The sequence below is a fragment of the Parathielavia appendiculata genome (assembly GCF_033297405.1).
Source record: "Parathielavia appendiculata strain CBS 731.68 unplaced genomic scaffold N657scaffold_35, whole genome shotgun sequence".
Classification (NCBI taxonomy): Eukaryota; Fungi; Ascomycota; class Sordariomycetes; order Sordariales; family Chaetomiaceae; genus Parathielavia; species Parathielavia appendiculata.
This window is the reverse complement of record NW_026944254.1, coordinates 18998-41063: the sequence shown is the minus strand read 5'-3', so window position 1 is coordinate 41063 and position 22066 is coordinate 18998. Positions and strand designations below refer to the sequence as shown.

Genomic DNA, 22066 nt, shown 5'->3' with positions numbered 1-22066 from the left:
GACAGTTTCTATTCCCCTACGTCGCTAACTATACCCTCATGATCATTCGCCGGGCATAATCGACGTAGCCCTGGATCTAACGAGCCGTCTCTTGGGCCGTCTCGCGGTTCACCTGTTCCTTTGGTTCTAAGTCGTTGAATTCCTTATACCCGCGATTCCCAGTTGAACGGCATTAGCATTGGGAACCTGAATAGGACTTTATATAGTTGCACTCCAGTGCTCTTATACGGCAGATATATTTGCACGGTATTGAGGGCTGGGACTACATAAGACTGACTGTCTTGGTAATGGTTGACGAATGGCTGTAACCGCTAGTTGATATACTGGTTAAAGTTCTTGACCTATCCCGCGGTTTGGGGGTATCCTTCCGTGGCCAGCATCTATTTGATTTCTAGGATCCGGGATAGTTCGTTAGTAGAATCAGCTCGAAACTACGGTCCTCGGCCACTAATAACTTCTTTTAGTAGGCCATACACTTAGTACAGCCCTTCGTAGTATGTCTTTGCTACATTGCGGGCAGTAGCGCCCTTCTTATGGGGAACTGTCTATGACGCCTTCGTCAATCGGTCAATTATAATCAACGCGTTATTATAAACTATAACGATCAGGGGGTATTTCATTAAAATCTACGATCAAGCACTGCCAGGCCCGCTATAGTAGTGTAATCGGTTATAATAATCTAGGGGTCTTATTATACGGGTATTTCGATGACCAGCACGGTTTATACTTATCAACGAAGACCTCGATATCGCTATATATCCTTGGCTACCAATACTGCGTAGTGACCAACTCCTGAGTCTTATTCCGGCCTAGGTATAAGACACTTGACCCACCTGTCAGTCAGGTTATCATTCGGTCAATTTCATCCAGATCTATCACTATTTAGGTCACCTCCTCCCATGACTTCACTATCTACAACTAGGTCAGATACAGCCCATTCGAAGCATAAATCTTCGAGTATAAGACCATTCGCAACTGCATGGGGCATTGGTGCCTTTACTACGGCCTTTGTAGCCTCAATTACATCTGTAATACTAGCAAATCGCTCGTTCAGGTCCGTTTTCACCCTCTTCCTTTTCTTTAGCCTCAGTCTCTTAACCTTGGCTTCTAGACTCTAGCCTGGATTTTCTACTTATATTCAGCGATCTTAACTGCTCTGACATTGAGGCTCTCAGCAATCTTCAGAGAAGTGACCTGAGCGACTGGGTCAGCCCGGTAAAGCTGTTGCAATTCACCGACCTAGCTACCTAAGAAGCTTATGGACCTCCTAACTACGTTGAGGCGTCTAGATAGTATAAAAAGATAGTTGCGAAGTAAGAACTGGAGATATCTTTATCGTTCTATCTTGCTATTATTAGCTCTTTAACCTATTATAGGCTTCCTAATCAGCCTTTAAGACTACACTATTACCTAGAGGTTTCTCTATATTAATCGGCTATAGCCTAGTCGTAACCTAGGCCGCTCGTATAATCCGACCTATCCTAGCAACTCTCCTAGCTTTGCGATAAGCCTTCAAGAAGTCTCGCTTATTAAGGGGTACTAGAATATATATTAAAACAAGGTCTCAAGCTCCTTATAGCAGGTAGTCTCTAGAGGATCAAAGAAGGAAACCTAATAGCTAGAGAATATAGAGATTGTAGTAGCAGATAAAGGAGGTAAATTTTTATTAATATAGCAAAGCTATATAAAATCGTCTATTATATCACTTCTATAGCTATTAACAATCAACCATCTCTTATACCCAACCAGAACGATAGGGAGATGGGTCTTAAGCAACTATTCTAGCGTAATGTCGTTGCTAGTCCACCTATTCTCGCTTGATATAAACTTCCAGTTACTAAGTAATACTAGAGACTCCTTATCGTCAGGGAACTATTATTGCTAAACGTCCTTGCCCTTGAAATAATGGGTCGGTTGCATAGCCTCCCTATTGCCGATATATACTCGAGGATAGTAGTTTAGATGCGAGATTTGGAGTATTTTTGCCAAAGCAACCTTAGTTTTAGCCTTTCAAATGTATAAGGTAATACGACCTTAGCCCTCTATAATCCTATTCTCATCTATATTTGTAATATCGTCAGGAAGGATATCCTTGACTGTCAGAAGAGTTCGTCGCTCGAAGAAGGCCCTGATTTTTTTAGTTGTTGCTCCGTCGAGCCGTTTGACGTCAATTCGCTTTACCCTCTTAGTCTTCACTAATAGGTGTCTCCATATGAACTTCGAAAGCCAGTGTTTTCCAACTCTCTCTTGTGATCCGTTTGCTTGAAGGACTCAACCGGCAAAGATCCGGGTTTGCGCGTAAGTGACAGGGACTCCCAAGGCCTCTTGCGCAATAACCTATTACGCCAGGTGCGCTTCCTGGCTAGAGGGTAAGTTTCTAAAGGGCAAGAGCTTCGTACTCGCCCTTTGGTCGATGCCCTGACTTGATAGGGCTCTGCAAAGTAGAAAAGAGGATACCCCAGTTAGAGGCGGCTCGACGGATTGAGGTCCTATCCTTGATAGCTGAGATAGCCACTTGTAAATCGATGCAAGTGGTCTTCGGTATATTTAGGCACTCTAATAGAATGACGAGAATTTCAAGCATTTGAATGATATTTAAAACGTAACATTTGCAGTGGTAGGAGGCAAAACACTATAGAGTTCGTTTAGGAGGGCTGGGCAGCGAGGGAGAGGGGTAACCTGACCGAATGGTACCCTGACCGAAAGGTGGGTCGGGTGTCTTAGTATAACTAGTTAAGACTATACCTCCTGAATAAGCAAGGTGTGTGGGTGCATAACCGCTAGTACAACCAAACTGCCGTCACGCAAGAGCCATCTGTCGCCAAGGAGGGTAAACTCCGAATTACTTATATACGCGCGGTCTCTCTTGTCTTCCAACTTAGACGCCGTTCGGTTAGCTTCTAGGCATTCGTTAAAGAAAACTAGAGCCCAGTAGAGGGGCGATATCTTCGTCAAGGGCTATAATCGCTGCGGTTGTTGTCCTTAGTATAACCTGGCCCTTAGCGCATACTAGGGTAAGATCTGTATTATATAGTATAATCTCGTTTCGACTTCTATATCATACTATCTTCCAACTTCCAGGAAAGGGCGTTGGCTGTCGTGTTCTCGCTACCCGGTTGGTAGGTAATATGGAAGTTATACTGTAATAGAAGTCCAGCCTAACATGCCTGCTGGGGGTTTAGCAACCTCTTTATACCGAAATATTTCAATGCTATATAGTCGGAGATAACTATAAAAGGCTTTTCGTTCTATAGACCGATCAACTCGACCCGCTAACACTATAAGGCTTAGACTACGGCTAGAAGCTCCTTATCGTACATATGGTAATTGAGTTCGGCACCTTACATCGTCTTAAAGAAGTAGGTAACTAGGTACTACTAGCCATCGTCCTACTTCTAGGAGAGAAGCCCAGCAACTACGCTTTACAAACCATCGGGCTTAATATAGGTTGGTCGGCTATACTAAAACTGAGCTAGGGCTGGCCCGTTTTCTCTCCCATAACAACGTCCAACAGCTTCCCAGAAAACCCAGTTCTTTTCGCGATCAATGCGATTCGATCAACACCGCGCTTGAGGATCCGATGCGCTGTAGAGATATACAACATTCCCAAGTCAACAATTGCTGCGAGATTGAAGGGCAGGACTGCAAAGTCCGACAGCTGCAACGGCCGTTCGAATTTGACGAAGATCGAAGAGGAGGTGATTATCCAGTATATACTCGACCTATATTCGCGAGGGTTTTCGCCCAGGATTGTCGTCATTGGTGATATCGCCAAACTTCTGCTTCGAAAAACGCGGTGCGCGACACGTCGGAAAGAACTGGCCAGACCGCTTCGTTGCACAACGTCCAGAGCCAGAAACGCGTTTGAATCGCGTCTATGACTATCAGAGAGGCCTCTGCAAAGACCCTGCAATTATCGAGCCATGGTCCGACTGGTTGCCAACATGCGAGCGAAATACGGCATCCTCGATTGCGACTTCTACAACTTCGACGAGACCGGCTTTATGATGGGCATGATACGGCCTGGGATGGTGGTACACGCTCCGATCGGGTTGGTAAACCAAAGACCATTCATTCAGCCAGGCAATCGAGAATGGGCAACAGCAATTTGCAGTATCGCTGGCGACGGCTATATAGTCCCGTCTTTCTTGGTGGTGAAGGGCCGTTTCCACCTCGCCAGTTGGTACGCTAAGCACCAGATTCCCAACGACTGGGCCGTCGTAATGACAACCAACGGATGGACAGATAACAAGACTGCTCTGGAATGGCTACAGCATTTTGATAAGCATACTAAACACCGTCGAAAAGGTATATATAGAATGCTAGTACTTGACGCCCGCAAGAGCTTTATCAGCGCCGAATTTAACGAGTATTGCAAGAAGAACAAAATTATAACACTCTATCTTCCTCCCCATTCGTCGTACCTTACCTAGCCTCTCGATGTTGGTTGTTTCAGCGTCTTGAAGAAGATATACGGTGCCGAAATTGAGCTTTTTATCAAGGCCTGGACTACGCATATCACCAAGCCCGAGTTCTTCCTTACATTCAAAGCCGCCTTCTACCGAACTATTACCCAAGAAAACTCTCTTAGGGGTTTTCAAGTGTCTGGACTTATCCCCTACAACCCGCAGGCTGTACTTTCGAAGCTGATATTAGGTTGTGGACGCCAATACCCCCTGGGACCCCTTATGAACAACAAACACCATAGGTCTCCAAGACGCCCCGACCTACTAACGAGGCCCTTTCGCAGTCTACCTTTATCAAGGATCAGATTGCAAGACACCAAGGAAGCTCTCCAACTCCGATTTTAGCCGCTGTCGACCAGCTTTCGAAGGGAATGCAGGCGGTTTCCTATCGGGTCATCCTTTTAGAGGCCGAGGTACGGACACTTCAAGAGGCCAACGAAGCACTTTCCAAGCGCCGCAGAGCCAATCGAACGCGTCTCCAGAATGGTGGAGCTATTAATGGAAGCCAAGCTAGAGAAAAAATGGCAGAGAAGGGTGTGGTGGAAGAGGAAGGGCGCGTCGAGGAGGAAAATGAAGGGCGTCGGACGAGTTTCGCGGCTCTGTGGCATCTGCCGCAAGACTGGCCACAATGCAAGGAACTGGAACTAGCTATATAGTACATTGATCGGCTCAATGCATCCCTTGTATAGGTTCCAGTAATATATCGCTAGAACGGCCTCCCATTCTTCGGCGGAGAGTTTCCATAAGCCGGTATATCGCAGGTTCCCTAGGTTTAACTTAGGGAGTAACTCAATCTGATAGTCCATAGTTAGCTGCAATAGGGCCAGCGTATTAGATTTGCCTTGCTAAATAACACTTCGGGACTTATTCTAGAGCTGTCGATATAGCTGGTCGTCATTCTCCTTCAGGGCTATCTTTTACCTCTAAAATCCTGTCAATTTTTAGAGGGTGGTGATCCCTATGATTGCCGTATAGCGCCTGTTCTTATAGCATAGCCTCCAGTTCGGTAACTTATTCTCCTATAGCGGCCTAGCCCGCTTAGCAGTAGCGGTCTTCCTTATCTATCAATTTCCCTCGTCGAAAGATCTCTTCTTGCTTTCGGGTTAATGGCTTTATAGGCGACTAGTCCAAAGGATCATTCGCCCCTTTCTTCTAGTAGAGGTTGGGTTTTGGGTTTCCATTTAGGCGGAAATAATAGTTGCTAGCGTTTATAGTCGACGAGGATATTGGAGCGTTTGAACTACTTAAGGCCAATAATGATATCGTGCCTAGCATCGATAACTAGGAACGGCTTATCGAAGATAGTCCGCCCTTACACTGTAAAATGCCCACATATAGTAGAATTCATCCACCAGGTAGCACTATAATTGTTGAATCTACCGATTGCATATAGTTGGAAGTACTTCAACCGTTTTTAACATGCAATAGCTTATATCACTGTTTATAAAGGTAGTACCTTATAAATATTATTATTATTCCCTACGCCGATAGGCCCGCAAGCGCGCCAGTCCCTGTACTGCTATATACAAAGGGAGCCATACCGTATAGGTCGGATGAAAACCTCTGTCCTCCACTCCGTAGCCACTATATATGAATCCAACATACTACAAGAGAAAGGAGGCCCTTTGCCAGCCTCCGGAGCCTTCTAGCCCTCTGCTGTTTCTAGCTCTAGCCTTCTAGCTAGGCTATATTCCAGCAGCTGGCCAGACTCCATCAGCCAGCCAAGGACTTTCCGAATAAGCCTAGTGCTCCGGGCACATACCCCCCGTAGTACGGTTTGTAGGTCCCTATGTGAGCTAACTTTTCGCTGTTCCCACGGCCTCTGTAGCGGTGAGTCAGAGCACCATACCGCCAAGTGCTCTACAATTTCCCTGCCTTCGCCACACTCGCAGTAGGGAGTGTAACGGCCCCAGGAGTATATTGCAACTAGCTGGTGACGATGACGACTCTACGAGTTTGTCTCGAATGGAGAGAGAAGAATAAAAAGAGTAAAATACAATGCAAGATACCTGCCGTCTTATACCTCCACATCCTTGGCCTGTGCGCCGATATCGAACAAGATAGAAGTCCACCGATTATCAGTCTTGGCCGAGAGTTTGCCGAGGCTTTTACGGGCTTAGCCCGTTGCAGGGAGTACGGACCTCTGTAGTCCCGCAGGCCTATATCCCCTATACGAGCCTGGGAAAGGAGAGCACTCTGGGCCTTTGTGAGGCCCACGTGCCTCCTCAAGGCTTTGTCGGTGAAGAGAAGGACTGGAGGGTCTTCGTCGGCCATCCTCCTATTGTTGGCCGCCTGCGGGCCAGCTCTCTGTTGCTCCCACCGGGCTTGCCAGGCCAGCTCCACCACTTCGTCAGCGCTCAACTTCTTGTTCTTCTTCTCTCCTACTTCCCATCTCTGGTTGGCCCACTGGCTCACTGTAACAGTAGCCGGTTCAATGGCCGTTGGGCTCCGTGGGCCCTGTATAGGCTTCTGCCCTGGGCCCCTTTTCTTCCTTCTAAGACCTGTGGTATACCTTGTTGCAAGCCTCTGCGATTAAGTGCCCTATAGTGGTCCTTTCCTCCCCTGGCTCAGCCCCTATTTGTAGGGACTTCTTGCGTAGCCGTTCCTTAATGTCAGCCAACCGGTTATTGAGATAGAGGTGCAGCGGTGGCACCAAAGCCTCTGTTTCCAAGCACCTAGTAGGAGCCGTTTTATAGGCCCCTACTACTATGCGAAGGCTCCTGTTCTGAGCTTTCGATAGGGCCTTTGCAGGCCCTTTTGGCTTGTTGTTCCCCCTTGGAGCCGTCGGCTGGTGGTAACCGGAAACTCCGTAGGCTATGGCGCTGCGAATGCATTTGGTGTAGACCTCCCGAGCTCGGGCGAGACTTGGTCCCCACGTCTTAGCTGCAATCCTCACTAGAGCAAAGTCCTGGGTCTTTAGCTTCCGTTCCACTGCTTGGCAGTGGGCTTTCCAGAACAGCTTCCAGTATAGCTAGACCCCCAAGAACCGAGCCGAGCTCACTGGTTTAACTACACTGGAACCCCTCCCCTTCCCCCCCCCCCAACCTCCTAGGTGGGCAAGGAGGTTACAGGGTCTTACTACTGCCTTCGGCCTTTGTTGAAGTAGATTAGCTCGCACTTTTGAGCTACAAATGCCATCTATCGGGTGCTGGCCCACTATAAGCAGGTCTTTAGGCGTTCTCCAGTTGCCAAATATTGGCTGCTCAGCGCTTGCCGAAGGCTAGTAGGTTCGTATCGTCGGCGAAGCCCACTATACTTACCAGTGGGTGGTCCTTTTTCAGAGCTTTATATAGCGAGGCTATATACGGATGTCGCTACTAAAAGAACGGTCTCACCGCCTTCAAATATTATTGCCCGGCAGAATTGCTCAACCCCCCATTTTAGTGGTTAGCGCTATACTACCCCTCTTTTCCACTTGCCAGCTTTTGCTGCATTGCTAGCATCACTCTACTGCCATGGTGCCATGGTTTGCTACGATCCTGCTACCCGCGCGCAAGCGGTTGCTCTAAAGCTAGTTGCGAATAGCCAGATTGAAGCAATCACCGGATTGAACCCCCGAACTATCAAAAGGTTCTGCGATCGGGCTATCCAACGTGGCTTTGATCCCAAAGCTTCCCCGCCCTCGTCCTCGAGAAACACGTCTGCGATGCGCCGAAGTCTGGCCGTCCCTCAAAGCAAGGCGCTAAGAAGGATGCGGTTCTCGAGAAGGTTCGCCAGGACTGGTTTGGTCGTGAGATGACCTGCCCTTATATCTCCGCAGAGCTAGGCAATACCATCTCACCGATGACTGTCTGGCGTATCCTCCGCGCCGCTGGGATGAAGAAGACAAAGCCAGCTCGTAAGCCTGGCCTGACGGAGAAGATGAAGAAGGGCTCGCCTTGAATTCTGTCTTCGCTATCAGCATTGGACTCTTGAAGATTGGAAGCGAGTGATCTGGTCCGACGAGACATCTGTGGTTATGAATCACCGCCGTGGTGGCTACCGCGTCTGGAGAACCCCTGAGGAGAAGTTCGTGAGGTCCTGTATTCGCGAGCGATGGAAGGGATACCGAGTTCCAGTTCTGGGGCTGTTTCTCATACGACTCAAAGGGGCCATGTCACATCTGGCATCCAGAGACCCCGCAAGAGAGGAAGGCAGCGCAGAAGGACCTTGAGGAGCTGAATGCGAAGCTGGAACCTATCCCCCACGAGCAGTGAGAGCTAGAGACTGGCATGAGGCGCTTAAAGCTGCGGAATCAACGCGGGCGAGCTCCTCAGTGGAGGTGGGATGCGAAGCACGGCAAGCTTACACGACGAGAAGGCTCTGGCGTTGATTGGCATCGCTACCAAAAGGAGATCCTGATGAAGAAGCTTATTCCATACGCCAAGCAGTATGGTCCAAATGCTCTAGTTCAGGAAGACCTCGCACCGTCTCACGCCCACCACGCCCAAGCTGCAGTCTTCTCAGCGGCTGAAGTATCAAGAGTTGTCTGGTGCTCCAACTCGCCTGATCTTAATATGTTCGAGCCGTGTTGGCCGCATCTAAAGCGGGTTACAACGAAGAAGGGAACCCCAAAAGAGCAAGAGCCAGGCGGAGGAAGTATGGAAGCAGGCGTGGGATGATCTAGAGCAATGGAGGATAACGTTGGATTGAGAGGATCCCCCATCATATCCAGGAGGTCATCCGCTTGAAGGGCGGGAACGAATATGCAGAAGGGAGATTAAGAACCGCCGTCAAGATGTTGTTATGGCTCCCGGGCCGAGTGTCGACTAGCCAAACGCGCAGTTCTGTAGCCGCTTACAGTGGCTTACAGTGGCAGGTTGATCCTTGGCTGGTCTTGGCATTGAAGGCGGTGAGACCGTTCTTTTGGTAGCGACTTCCGTAGAGAATGAAAAGAACTGGGGAGAGAGGGCCCCCGCAACCACTGGGATATCCTCTGTTTGCTGGCCATCGAAGTGGATAATCGCTACCCGGTTGCTCAACCAGGCCCTCACCTATACTACCACCTACCGTGGGAAGCCCTGCTCCCATAGAGTGGCTAGTAGCCGGGTATGGTTGACAGTGTCGAAGGCCCCTGAAATGTCCAACTGTAGAAGGGAAGCCGCCGCCCTCTGTCTCTAGGCTTCCTGGACCTAGGCTGCCACTAGCTATATAGCTAGTTCAGTTGACCAGTGCTCTCTGTTACCCATTTGCTCGGCAGGCAGTAGGCTGTAGGCCTCTGCGGCTCTAGTGACCCTCTTGGCCACTAGGGCCTCTATAACCTTCCCAACTGTAGGTAGGAGGGCTATACGCCAGTATCCTCCAGGGGTTCGATAGGTCTCCGGAGTCTTTCCTGGCTCCTGAAGGACCACTGTTTTGGCCCTCTTGAATTTCTCTGGGAACCAACCAATCTGAAAGCATGCCTCCGTAAGTACTGCGAGTACTCTGAACAATGGGTAGCCGTAAGCCTTCAGTAGGCTAGTGGGTAGAAGGTCCTCGCCTGGGGCCTTCCAGGGGCTGATCCTAGATAGAGTGACTTCGTAGTCCTTGGCACTGACCTTTTCTTTTATACTGAACCCCGGCTGCCACTGTTCTAGTAGGTCTGGGTCCTGTATATCAGTGACGTCAGCCTCCGGGCTAGGGAAGAATCTCCCTGCTAGAGCCTTGGCTTTCTCCAGATGGGTAGAGAGATCGGGTCCGGAGAGCCTATGAAAGTAGGGAGTTTCGGGGGGTCAGGGGGTTAAAGCTCCTGCAACGAGCCCATCGTTCGAGGCTCCATAGTAAGTCGGAGTCGTTGGTAGCTCTCTGCAGTATAGCCCTCCAAGCCTTTGCCTTTTCCTTGTTGATAGTAGCTGTCAAGCCCCGTAGGCTCTAGTTCAGCCTCTCCTTGCGGTGCCCTGATGGGGCTACCCTGTACTCTCTTTCGGCTCCCCTGGCTGCTCTCTATGCCTCCTCGACTCCCTCTGACCACTAAAGAGATTCCTTTCCCTTGCTGGCCTTCTTCCAGGGAGTGGCCACTTCAGCTATCCTCCGTAGCTCTCTGATCAACTGATCGAAGGCTTCCTTCGAGCCCTCTTTTCCTTGAACTCGGGCCTTGAGGCCCCATGGTCCTAGGTCCTTCATACCCATTTTCAGGGGAAGGTAGGCCGCCTTGGTCTCTATTGACTCTCCATCATCTTCCAGTTCCAGCCCTCTGGCTGACTTCGTTGTAAAGGGGGTCCACCGGTATAGACTTCGAGGACATGTGGGCAGTGGTCCGACTTCTCCCTATGTTCCAAGCTATAGTAAGCCGCTTGGAGACCGACCGTCGCCTAGAAGTGGTCGATAGTCGACGTTTGACCATGTTGGTTCCCTTGCGGAGCCCTGGTTATCGTGCCAGCCGGGGTCCGGAGGTCAAGGTCCCACTGTATTGCCAGTTCTAGTAGGGCCTCGGCCTTCCTTTCGTATCGGCCATACCGGTCCCATCGTAAGTGGTGGAGGTCGAAATCCCCCGCCAACACTGTTGGGTATACCGGGACTTGTCGGCCTAAGAGGCCTCTTAGGAGAGTCTTGTCCTCTGGGGGGTTATATATAGACCAAAGCTCTAGTCCATTACCCCCCGCTTTCGGAAACCAGACCCTGCAGTAGTCTCTCATAGCTTCATACTCCCACAGCCCTATTTCAAATCTTCGGCTGACGAATATAGCTGCTCGGCCCTCACAGGAGTGGACTAGGTGGTATTTCGAGATTCTTAGGCAGTAGGTTGATTTAGTCTGTCGGTCGATCCACGGCTCTTTGGATCGCCAGGAGGTCGAACTGAGCCTTCTCTAGCAAGGCTTCCATCGCCTGCTTATTGCTTTCGGTCTTCCAGAGTAGGTGTCACGAACCAACTATATGTACAGGCCCAGTGGGGCACAAGACAGAACCCCAGAGCCAATCGTTCCCCTAAGGAAATGCAAGAACCGCACGAGGCCCACACGGTAGCCGTGGGGGCCGGGCGATCAAGGGTAGACTTGGGTAGCTGGCTACCCAAGGCGATCAAGGATAGCTCTTGGGTGACTGCGATCATGGGCGATCATAGAACGCTCTACCAAGTATATGGTCACTCGTTCTGGAGGACTCTCGGAGTTCTCCAGTAAGCAACTCAAGTGCAAGATTATCGGTACCTTTGGACATTGCTTGTTGTGAACCCTTTGGCTTCACCGAACCTCAACCCGTTGTCAAATTAAACCTTCAGGAGTCCCTTTCAGAAGTTGGGGTTTCGAGATTTGTCACAGTAGGACCCTAATTCTCATTTCCCATCGTTGTGTCTTCCTCTGATTGAGCTAGCTCAGTTTGCTGGGTAGCTTGAATAGGTTGAGTAGGTTGGGTAGGTTGGAGAATTTGGACAGGCTGGGTAGGTTGAGCTGTTTGACTTCCTTGATTGGCTGCGGCTGTTGGGCCCGCTGGGCCAAGGCTGATTCGGCTTTGGGAGGGGTCCCTCTCAGCTACTGAAAGCAAAGGCGCGGCCTCGAGCCAGCCGGGACCTCTTCGTCCCTACCCTCTGGAATCCATCTTCGTCTTCCTGTTGTTGTTGAGCCCGTACGAAGGTGAATACAGGCTCTACTCGGTCCGTGGCAGTAGCTGTAGTAGCTATTGCAGGCCCTGGTCCGAACGCCCTTGGTCGGTACTGGTAGGCCTCTCTAGCTCCCTCCTTAGCCTTGATCCTCTCCGGGCACTCCTTGGCCCAGGCTGCGTGGCCTCTTGCCCTGCAACAAGCGCACTCGCGAGGCACTTGGCCTCCTTGGGTAGGGCAGAGGGCCTCCCCAGCCCTCCCGCCCTCCCCGTGAGCTCCAGTGCCACACCTTCCACACAGGCCCTCCTTCTGGCAGTGTCTCTGTATATAGCCCCATTTCCAATACTTGAAACACTGCTTTAGTTCCAGGGCAGCCCAGTAGGGCTCGCAGTCCCATATCTGGGCTCTCCAAATGATCCCCTGTTCGCAGGCCCTCCGGGCCTCCTCCTGGCTCTCTAGGGTAACAATCACAGTAGCCCTGGTAAACCCTGGGTTGGCTGGGAGCCGAAATTTGACCTTGTCGACTGTCTGGAGGCCTATTTCAGCGCCGAAGGCTTCATCTGTGATCCCTTGTAACTCGGCTTTCCTTAGGCCCTTTACAAGAACAGCATAGGTCACGCAGGCCTCCCTGGCCTGTTCGCCAAAGGCTTGTTGAATCCATTGGTTATTCTGGGCGTGCCATTCCTTACTGGCTGGGTCACTAAAGGTAACCACTATATCCCTGCTCGGCAGCTTTCGGGCCGCAATAGCCCCTTTCTTAGCCGAAGCTTAGTTGATTGGATGATTTCGATAGGAGTTCGCTTAGCCAAGTTGGCTGGTAAGTTGATTCCTCGGACTAGTATTTCCCGGTTAATTCTCTGCGGGATAGCCTTCATTGAGTGGTTCGATTGGCTTGGTGTAGGGCCTCCAGTAGCCCCTGCGGCCACAGTAGTCTACGACCTGCCCTGTATAGTTCCCTATTAGGTCTCACAGCGGCTCAGATGGCCTCCGTGACAACCTTCTGCAGGTGAGTTACAGTGAGCACTTCCGATCCCTCCGTTGGCTTATTTTTTTGCTTCAGGGCTGCAACCAGGTCCTGTATTTCCTTTGCGAAGCCTCAAGCTGTGCTTTGCCGTTCAGTGGGAACCAGGGCGACCAAGCCGTCGAGAAGTCCTCTCAACGCCTGACTTGCCGATTCTTCCATTTTAGGGGGTTGTTTGTTCGAGATCGTTGACAGGGTGATTTTCAGGGCAAGTAGTGGCTGGAGTGGCTGGTCAGGGCTTGGCAGGGGGCTTGGCGGTTGAACAAAAGGGCTGCTCCGGTCGAGGCCTCAGTTGCCCCTTAACTTCCGTACCCACTGCGGCCGCGCAACTGGTCGCGCGTGGCTGCAGCCGGTGTGGTTAGATAGGGTTTGTCGAGAGTTTAAGCGATGGCGGTTTCGTCGGTTTTGGCTTCGAAACCTTGTCGGTCAATTTTTTAGTACTTATAAATAGATATCCATCTACTCCTATATTAGTCAAGACATATCACATAGTCAGAGAAACTCCATTATTAGCTATAGTATACTTAGTAACTAGGGGCTTTCCCCTAAGGAGTTTACTAATATAGTCCCTACCTTTCGCTACTAACACTTTCTCTGGAAGGGAGTCGACTTTGCCTAGGGCGCTTAGATTTCCTACTCGCTAGTAGTATCTTCGGTAGTAGTAGTACTATCCTCATCCTTATATGGCTGTTCGGGGGGCCTCGCTGCCTAACGCTTCTGAAGTGGAGCAACATAGGCGTCACGGTCTTAGTCGGACCTACATAGTCAGTTACTCTTTTCCTTCTATAGGCATTCGTTAGTGAGGTAACCCTTCTTACGATAGATGAAACAACGGCCTTCCTTGAAGAGCTGTTGAACGTCGTCGACCGAGAGTAGCTTCGTCGTAGTTACGCCTTGCTTACACGGGAGAAACTTTAGTGTATAGGCTCCGCCTTGGCTGCTACGTATAACGTCGTTCGAGTTTTGTCGGTTTGTCGCCTAGCGCTCGGTAGCCAAGCGCTCGGATACACGTTTACTAATGACAGCAATCTACTGAGCTTCGACAACGAACTAGTCGAATATAACGGCGGGACTATACTACGCTAGAAGCTATCATAGAGCTTACAATTAAACTCATGCTTCTAGGTTAAGCGTAGCTTTCCAGTCTCGCCAGTAAGGCGGACGAAGTTATTCTTGATAGCCAGGAAGTCGTCGCCCGGCCTTAACTTCGGTTTGTTTTACTCGTCGAGCGCCGTCTACTCTATAGTCGGGTCGTAATACTACCTCTGTAAATGGGCCAGCAGTTCTGTCACGGGTCGTGACAGTGTGAGGTTCATGTGCGCAACTCCTGGTTCGACTGGACAGTTCGAACCACGGTCCCTCTTTTGAGGGTGTTACGCAGTGGTCAGTTGCGCCCACCCGTGACAAGTTCCGACGAGGTATGAATAGGAGTAGGATAGGTCTTATAGAGGTAGGGGGTAAACTCCCGCTTAGCCTCGCCTCTAAGGCGTGACACGATATAAGCTTATCGGGCATAGTCATTGCGAAAACGGTCGTCGTTAACCTCCAGCTTATTCTTAATGTCGCGGTACCACTGCTTTAACTCTCCGGTATTACGGTCCTTTTCGATATAGAAGATAGGAGGGTCGGGAATCTTCGTAGACTTCTCAGCAGTGCCCCTACGGGTAGTTGGCTAGGTGTTAGACGTATCCTCCAGGTCGTGATTAGCGTTACTATCGTCGTCAGTATTAGCGTTAAGCGCCATAGTGAGTTGCTAGTAAAGGTCTGCAATCCGAGTATTGCGGGCGGCCAGCTCTTTAAGCAATTTAGCCTTCGTCTTCCACGCGTAAGGCTATGCGGGGACGCTTCCTTCCCTTGAACCTCCAACATGGGTGTCCATCGGTTCGCTCTAGGTTGCTATAATGGCGTTCGTTCAACGGCGTGTAACGCAGTCAACTCCTAAGTCTTGGAGTCTTGGAGTCTTGAAGTCTTTCGAGTCTTCCAGCGCACGGTGCAGCCAGTTCAATCAGTTCAAATCCTTTGATGGCGTACAACGTAGCCAGCAAGATCAGGTTCGGTCGGGAAGTTGCAGTCAAGCAACGACCTTCTTCTCGTCGGGCGCTCATAGCGGCCGCTGGTTCTTCGTGCGATAGGTTCGCTGGCGAACAGCGGATTTTTGGTTTCTTCAAGGGCGCGTAACGGAGCCGCAGTCGGTTTAATCGTAGGCAGTGCCTACGTGCCTCGCCTCGATGCTACTTGTGAGAAAAGGTGGCCCGTGCGCCTAGTTGCCTTCTTGCGCCGTAGACGCGTATCCTGTATCTTCTTTCCTTTCCTCAGCTTTCGGATAGCAGAATTGAGAAGTATTTGCAGCGCCCTCAGTGCCTCGCTTTGTATCTTGCTCGTCTCTCGAAATCGAAAGCTCAAACCCGTTGCCTAGGAAGGCCCCGATAATATCCCACCCGAAGAACGGACGACTCTGGCCGCTGTGAGCGCCCAACCGAAGAACCGCCTGGCGGCACAACACGCCTGTGAAAACTAAAGAAACGGCTGCTTTTATCCGCCTGAAGACCGAACTGAATTGCTGGCTGCTCCAAGCGCAATTGCTGACTCTGTTCTGCTAATCGAAAGCTAAGGAAAGGAAGTGGCAGAGTATATAGAATGCAGGTCTGCGACGCGAGAAAGATAAGTGGGCGCACAGGCCACCCACCAATGACCCAGTAATGAAAGTATAAGTCTTGGATACTGTTGGACAGTAACAGTTACATGCTCGAATAGGCATAGACCAACCAGGTGACACTGCATCAATTGAGGCACAAGATGAAGATTGAATTGGCTGTCTGAACCATGCGTCATCTGTGTGTGTTGCTTTAAAGAACCGAGGGCTTCGGGATCCTCGCCAGACCCTGCTTTGGGTGGGTGACGAGTCTTCCACGCTTACTGCATTGGGCAACAGTGCCCAGCCCCTGAATCCAGGTGCAAAGGAGCCAGTTCAGTTCAACAGATCCGCTTTCCGTTACAACCCCCACTCCAAAAACGCTCGCCTCGAGCTTTGGTAGCCAGGATATCGTTGACCATGCAGTCCTACTTCTTACACCGCGAGCGCTGTAACTGCTAGCCCCCTGCCACTGGTCGGTCGTCATCCGGGTGAGGCTCTGTGAACTGGTCCTCAGCTGCAGCTTATAACCACTCATTCAGCTATACTGGCGGTCCTGCCTGTTCTGGGTAGTCGTCATGGAATTGGTTGAGCGCCACTACGGCGTTATGGAAGTCACTGGCAGGGCACTATACGTCGTCGGGGTCCCAACCGCGCCATTAGGCCTGGTGTTGGGGGTTGCCGTAGTACGTGCGGCTCGCTAGGATCTTCTTAACCTCCTATTCTTCCTCTTTAGCGACGGCTTCGCCGGGTAAGTTTTCTACAGCCTGCCTAGGGAGCGGTTTATTCGAGTACCGTCGTAGCCGATCAGCTATAAACTTAGCTAATCCTCGCTAGGATTCCGGGACATCCCATCGGTAGATCCCTATAGCAGTCTTCCCTAGGAACTTGTAGTATTGCTGGGTAACTAGAAAGGACAACTTGTCGCTTAGTTGGCTAGTCAGTTCTAACCGCTTAACAATGACTATATAGTCGCTGACGTCGGAGTCTAGCTTATAGCAATGTCAATTCGCTTATGCCGCTTGTCTCTCCTAGGCCTTCGTGATTATCTGGCAGGAATATTCCATATAGTCTTGGATTTAGCAGGCTACCTCCTACCATGTCTCCCGGTTGAGCCGCTCTTTCGGTGTACAATCGCCGAGCTCTCACGTCTGCGATTCCCAATCGAACAGCATCGGCACCGGAAATCCGAGTCGGATCTTATACAGTTACAACCTAGTACTCTCGTACGGGAGACCTATCTGAGCTACGTCGAGGGAAGGGATTGCCCGGGACTAATTATCTTGGAAATAATTAATATACTGATTAAGGTTCTTCACCTACCTAGCAGTTTGGGAATGCCCTGCTGTAGCTAGCTTCCGCTCAATACCAATGATATAGGATAACTTGTCAGTGAACTCGGCTTAGGCTAGAGTTCTCATCGCCGATGGCTTCTTATAGTAAGCCGTAGACTTCGTAGGGACCATTGTAGTATATCCTTACCGCGTTGCGGGCAGTGGCGTTTCTCTTGTAGGGGATGGTCAATAACGCTTTTGTCAGCCGGTCGATTATAACCAGGGTATTGTCGAACCTATAGCGATTAGCGATTAGGGGGTAAGTCGTTGAAGTCTATAACTAGGCACTGCCAGGCCCGCCGCGGTAGGGGAATTGGCTGTAGTAGCCTAGTAATCTTGTCGCGCGGGTGCTTCAAGGTTTGGCACGGTATATAGTCGTCTATAGAGGTAGCGATATCGTTATTCATCCTCGGCCACTAGTAACGGGCAGTTACTAGCTCTCTCATCTTCTTACGCCCTTGATACGCTATAACTAGTGAGAATTATACCTCCATGGATAACCTAGATCCATAGGTGCTGTTAGTAATCGCTGGCACTACTTAGTATACCACCAAATAGGAGTAGTCAGTCGTCTAGGAGGGTGAAGTTAGTGTTGCCTATACACGTGTGCCCACCTACGCCATTCCACCAACTTGGTTGCCGCTCGGTTGGCTTCTGGGAGCTCGTCGACTAGCTGAAGACTAGAGCCTAGGGGAGGGGTAACACCTTCGTCGAGGGCGTCAGCTATAGCGTTCTCGCTATCTAGTCGATAGGTAATGTAGAGGTTATACTGCGATAGAAGCTCGGCCCAATGTACCTACCGAATATTTAGCAACCTCTTTATACTGAAGTACTTCAACGCCTCATAGTCTATGATAATATGGAAGGCTTCTTGCCCTATAGCCGATCAGTTCAGCTCTCTAGCACAATAACGCTCGAACTATTGCTAGGAGCTCCTTGTTGGAGATATAGTAGTTCAGCTCTACGTTGTACATTATCTCCGAGAAGTAGGCGACTAGGTGCTATTATCGGTGGTCCAATAGTGTATCTAGGAGAGCACCCTGGCCGCTACGGCCTAGGAACTATCACTCTCTATATAAAGTGGTCGGCCATAGTGGAAGTGGGCTAAGACGGGCCTACTGAGGCGTTCCTTCAGGTTTTCAAATATATATTGGCAATGGTCTGGCTAGATAAATTGGGCATCTTTCCTTATCAAGTTAGTTAGGGGGCGGGCAATACGCCTATATTTGTGTAAAATCGCTAGTAGAAGTTGTAAAACCCTAAGAAGGAATGTGCTTCGTTCACTCGCTGGCCTCGGCTAGAGGCGTACTACATCTAGCTTCTAGGGGTCTGGTCGGACCTCGCTAGTCCTAATGATAAACCCTAGACATACGGGTCTCTATAACGTGAAACTCGCACTTCTTTAGGTCCGCTTATAAGCTATCCTTATAGAAGCGCTCTAGAATATAGTGGATGTAGATCTTATATCTTACATTCTATGGTTGAGAAGGTTAAGATATTGTCGGTATATACGCTATAGAAGTCGTTAAGGTATCCTATCAGTATATTGCTAATAAATCACTAGAAGGTCGCCGGCCTATTACTTAAGCCGAAGAGTATTGATTTGAACTAATATGCGCAAACTGGGTTTGAGAGGTCGTTAGATCCTCGTGTTTAGAGGCGATCCGGAAATAGTGGAAGGCTTGTCGGATATTAATCTTTATAAAGATCGTCGCCTAGGCAATCCGAGCTAACATCTCGTCGATCAGGGGGAGAGGGTACTAGTCCATCTTTGTTAACGCATTTAGCTTGCGGTAATCGATATAGAATCGGAGACTCCTATCAGGCTTACGAGTAAAGAGGATTAGGGCAGCCTATAGGGCATTGCTCGGCTCAATGAACCCCTTCTATAGGTTCTCGGAGATATATTTCGGGTTACCTCTAGCTCCTGAGCTAAAGTGCTTCTATAATCTAGTGTACCCTAGGTCCTCTAGGTTAGATCCTAACAGAGTTTGATCTTATAGTCTATATTCGGCCGAACGGGAGGTAGCGTATTAGACTCTGCTTAACTAAATGTATGGAGGTAGTCGTAGTAATAAGTCGGCACCTATTCCCAAGCCTATCGCCATAGCTGATTGTCGTTACTCTCAGGGCCGTCTTTAACTCTAGGATGCTAGTAATTTGGTGGAGAGTGGTAATTCCTGTAACTGCTATATAGTGAATGTCCTTGTCCCTACGCCGGCTGATTTCACAAAATTCGATAGCGCTAGTTTTAAACGGGCTGAGGCCGTAAAGGCCTCGGCAAACTCTCGGCCAAGACTCGAGATTCGGTGGACTTCTATCTTGTTCAATATCGGCGCACAGGCCAAGGATGTGGAGATATAAGACGGCAGATATCTTGCATAGTCTTTTATTCTCTTCTTCCTCTCTCTCCATTCGAAACAAACTCGTAGAGTCGTTACCAGCTAGTTGCAATATACTCCTGGGACCGTTACACTAGTCATGATAATGTAGGGAGGCCTAGCCCTATATTAGCCGATTAGGTCTCTCTTTAGTATCTATAACCCCTAGGTATTAACGCCTTATTTCGATGGGTCCGCTACTAATCTGGGTTCTGGGCTGAGTCCTTTAAATCCGCGACCTACAGGAAAGGTAGGCTTCCTTATATAGCACGTTCTATCCGATAGATACCCTCATCCTACGGTGCCCCTAGTTATGGTTCAGCATTCATACCGAACTAGAGAATCATGAACATTCGGGGTACTATTCTAGTCTTCGGCTTCAGCTATGGTTCTACTACAGCCTCCAATTCGGCAATCCGCTTCTTAGCTACAGCTCTACCGGCTTAGCGGCGATGGTCCTCCTCTCTCATTTGTCATTCGTACCTATAGAATCTCTATAACCTCAGGATCTAGCTAGCCAGTGACTGGTCTAATAGGAAGACTCAGGTTTCTTTTCAATTCTAGCTCCGGCTCCGAGTTGGAGGAAAATAGTAGGCGCCGACTCCTATAGTCTGCCAATATATCATAGAAGTCAAATCATTTCAGCCAATAAGAATATCGCTCATCGAGTCGATAATATCAGCTACTCATCTAGGATTGTTCGGTTCTAAATCGTCAGGTGTGCTCTCAAGATAAGGCTGATAGTCCAGGATATAGAGCCATCGAAGCCACTAACCGCCTAGAGTTCAGAACCTAAGAACTCTTTATATCTAAGTCGTTTGGTTAGCTGCTAGCCATAATCCTTACTAACGGAAAGGTAGCTATTCGCTCTTATATAGGCCAAGTTATTAGAGGTAGTCAATTAGCTTCCATTAGAAGATAGAGTATAGGAGGTAAGGAAAGATTTACTACTTCGATACCTCTATAGGAAACCTGGGTCCTTCCGTAGCATAGGCGATATACTCCATAGGAGGGAGTCGATTTTCACTAGGGTATCAAGTTTTTCGGCTCTACATCGATATCCGCGGCCTCCTCAGCAACGCGTCCTTGCTGTCCAATATCCTATAGTTGCGTAATATACGCCTCGCGGTCTAGGTCGCGTACTTAGCTAACCTTTCTTTTCCTTATATATTACAATCTATCGAGAGGTGCCCCTTCTTATAGTAGATAAATGCATCGGCCTCCCTCATATAGTTTCCTAAAAGCGTCGGCGTTTAGCCTAGGACTCGCCTTCTCTCCCTATAGCGGCCATAGGATACTGGGGTGGCCTCAACGGCGTCTATGCGACTACTACATATAGAGCCGCTGCTCGTATACGACCGATGTCTCTCCGCTATAGCTTGCTTCTCAGTTAACGTAATATTTTGCTCTTTGCTAAGCGAACTGCTTGAAGCTAATGCTTAGTCAATATATATAGCTGCTAGGGGAATCTACAGGGTTCAGGCAGCCGTCGCTTAAAATCCGCCTTCTACCAGGTCTTAGGCCGGTCTACATTACTAGCTAGCCCAATGAAGCTGTTTTTAAACGCTTGGTAATTGTCACTAGGTGGTGATTTCAATTTTACAAAGTTGTCAAGGGACCTTCTTAGCTAAGTTCAGGTCGTAGTATTCGTTCTATAGGTTTCTGCCTAGGAATCGGTCTAGTCGGGGTAAGCTGTCACGGAGGTATAGCATTAGACTTTATATGGCCTCACTGCCTAAGCGGCTCTCTATATGCACCTATCTAGCGTCATCGTCGGCAAAGTAGTTCAGTTAAACGACAACCTTTCTCTCTCAAGCGGTACTAGACTTTGAACTTTATTGTATACTTCTGATCCTCGTTGTAGAAGATCGGGGGGTTAGGAAGCTTCACGCTCCGCGTATCCTTTGAGGTACCTCGGGAGCTGGTTGCTAGTCCCTCGAGATACTCTCAGGAGCAGGTGGCTAGTCTGGTTCTTCCGGCTCGCTTATAGTTGTATCGACCACGTAGGTTGGCGAACAATTCAAACAGTTCTGCGACTCAGGCATCATATCCGCCAACTCGGCGCACGTAGGCACTGCCATTGCTGACTCTATTCTGGTAATCGAAAGCTAAGGAAAGAAGAAGGAAAGTAAATAGGATGCGCTTCTGCGACGCGAGAAAAATGAGTGGGCGCACAGGCCACCCACCGATCTACAGTGCGCTTTCCGTCACAGCTCGCGACCGATCAGCTATATCTTGCTCTAGCGAACTTGCTATCCAGGGAAGCTATAGTCTTAGAGGGTATTGTAGCCTCGTATAGTTGACTATGTCGAAGGCTCCAATTGTATCCAGCTGTAGTAGAGAGGTAGTTGCTCCCTATCTCTAGGCTTCTGGACCTAGGCTACTACTAGCCATATAGCTAGTTCAGTAGACCTGTTAGCGCGGTTGCCCATTTGTTCGTTAGGGAGAAGACCGTTTCTTTCCGTAGCTTCTACCACTCTCTTAGCCATTAGAGCCTTTAGTGCCTTTTCTAGGGTAGGTAGGAGGGCTATAGGCCTATAGTCCTTAGGGGTCCTATACGTAGCTGAAGGTTTCCCCAGCTTAGCTAGGACATTGTTTCAGCTCTCTTCAATTTTAGGAGATACCACTATAGTTCCAGGCATCTAGTGCCAAGCACTGCTACGATCTGGAACAGTGGCCTCTCACAGGCCTTTGTCACGGACATTGCCCGTGCTAGGGTTAAGGTTACATTCCTGTAGCT

General features: G+C 49.4%; 2 protein-coding genes across 2 annotated transcripts; one reads left to right on the top strand and one right to left on the bottom strand.

The window, feature by feature from the left end:
- Positions 1 to 7929: 7929 nt before the first annotated feature.
- N657DRAFT_637678 (uncharacterized protein) lies at positions 7930 to 8662 on the top strand (the record flags this gene model as incomplete). Its single annotated transcript, XM_062791528.1, has 5 exons — positions 7930 to 8036; positions 8078 to 8196; positions 8227 to 8304; positions 8384 to 8478; positions 8525 to 8662. 5 exons carry the CDS (start codon positions 7930 to 7932, stop codon positions 8660 to 8662), a joined length of 537 nt encoding a protein of 178 aa, XP_062642668.1.
- Positions 8663 to 11886: 3224 nt separating this feature from the next.
- On the bottom strand, positions 11887 to 13141 carry N657DRAFT_637677 (uncharacterized protein; the record flags this gene model as incomplete). The annotated part of the gene is made up of 2 exons (XM_062791527.1): positions 11887 to 12650; positions 13126 to 13141. The coding sequence occupies 2 exons, from the start codon at positions 13139 to 13141 to the stop codon at positions 11887 to 11889; spliced, it is 780 nt and encodes a 259-aa protein (XP_062642667.1).
- Between the last annotated feature and the right edge of the window lie 8925 nt (positions 13142 to 22066).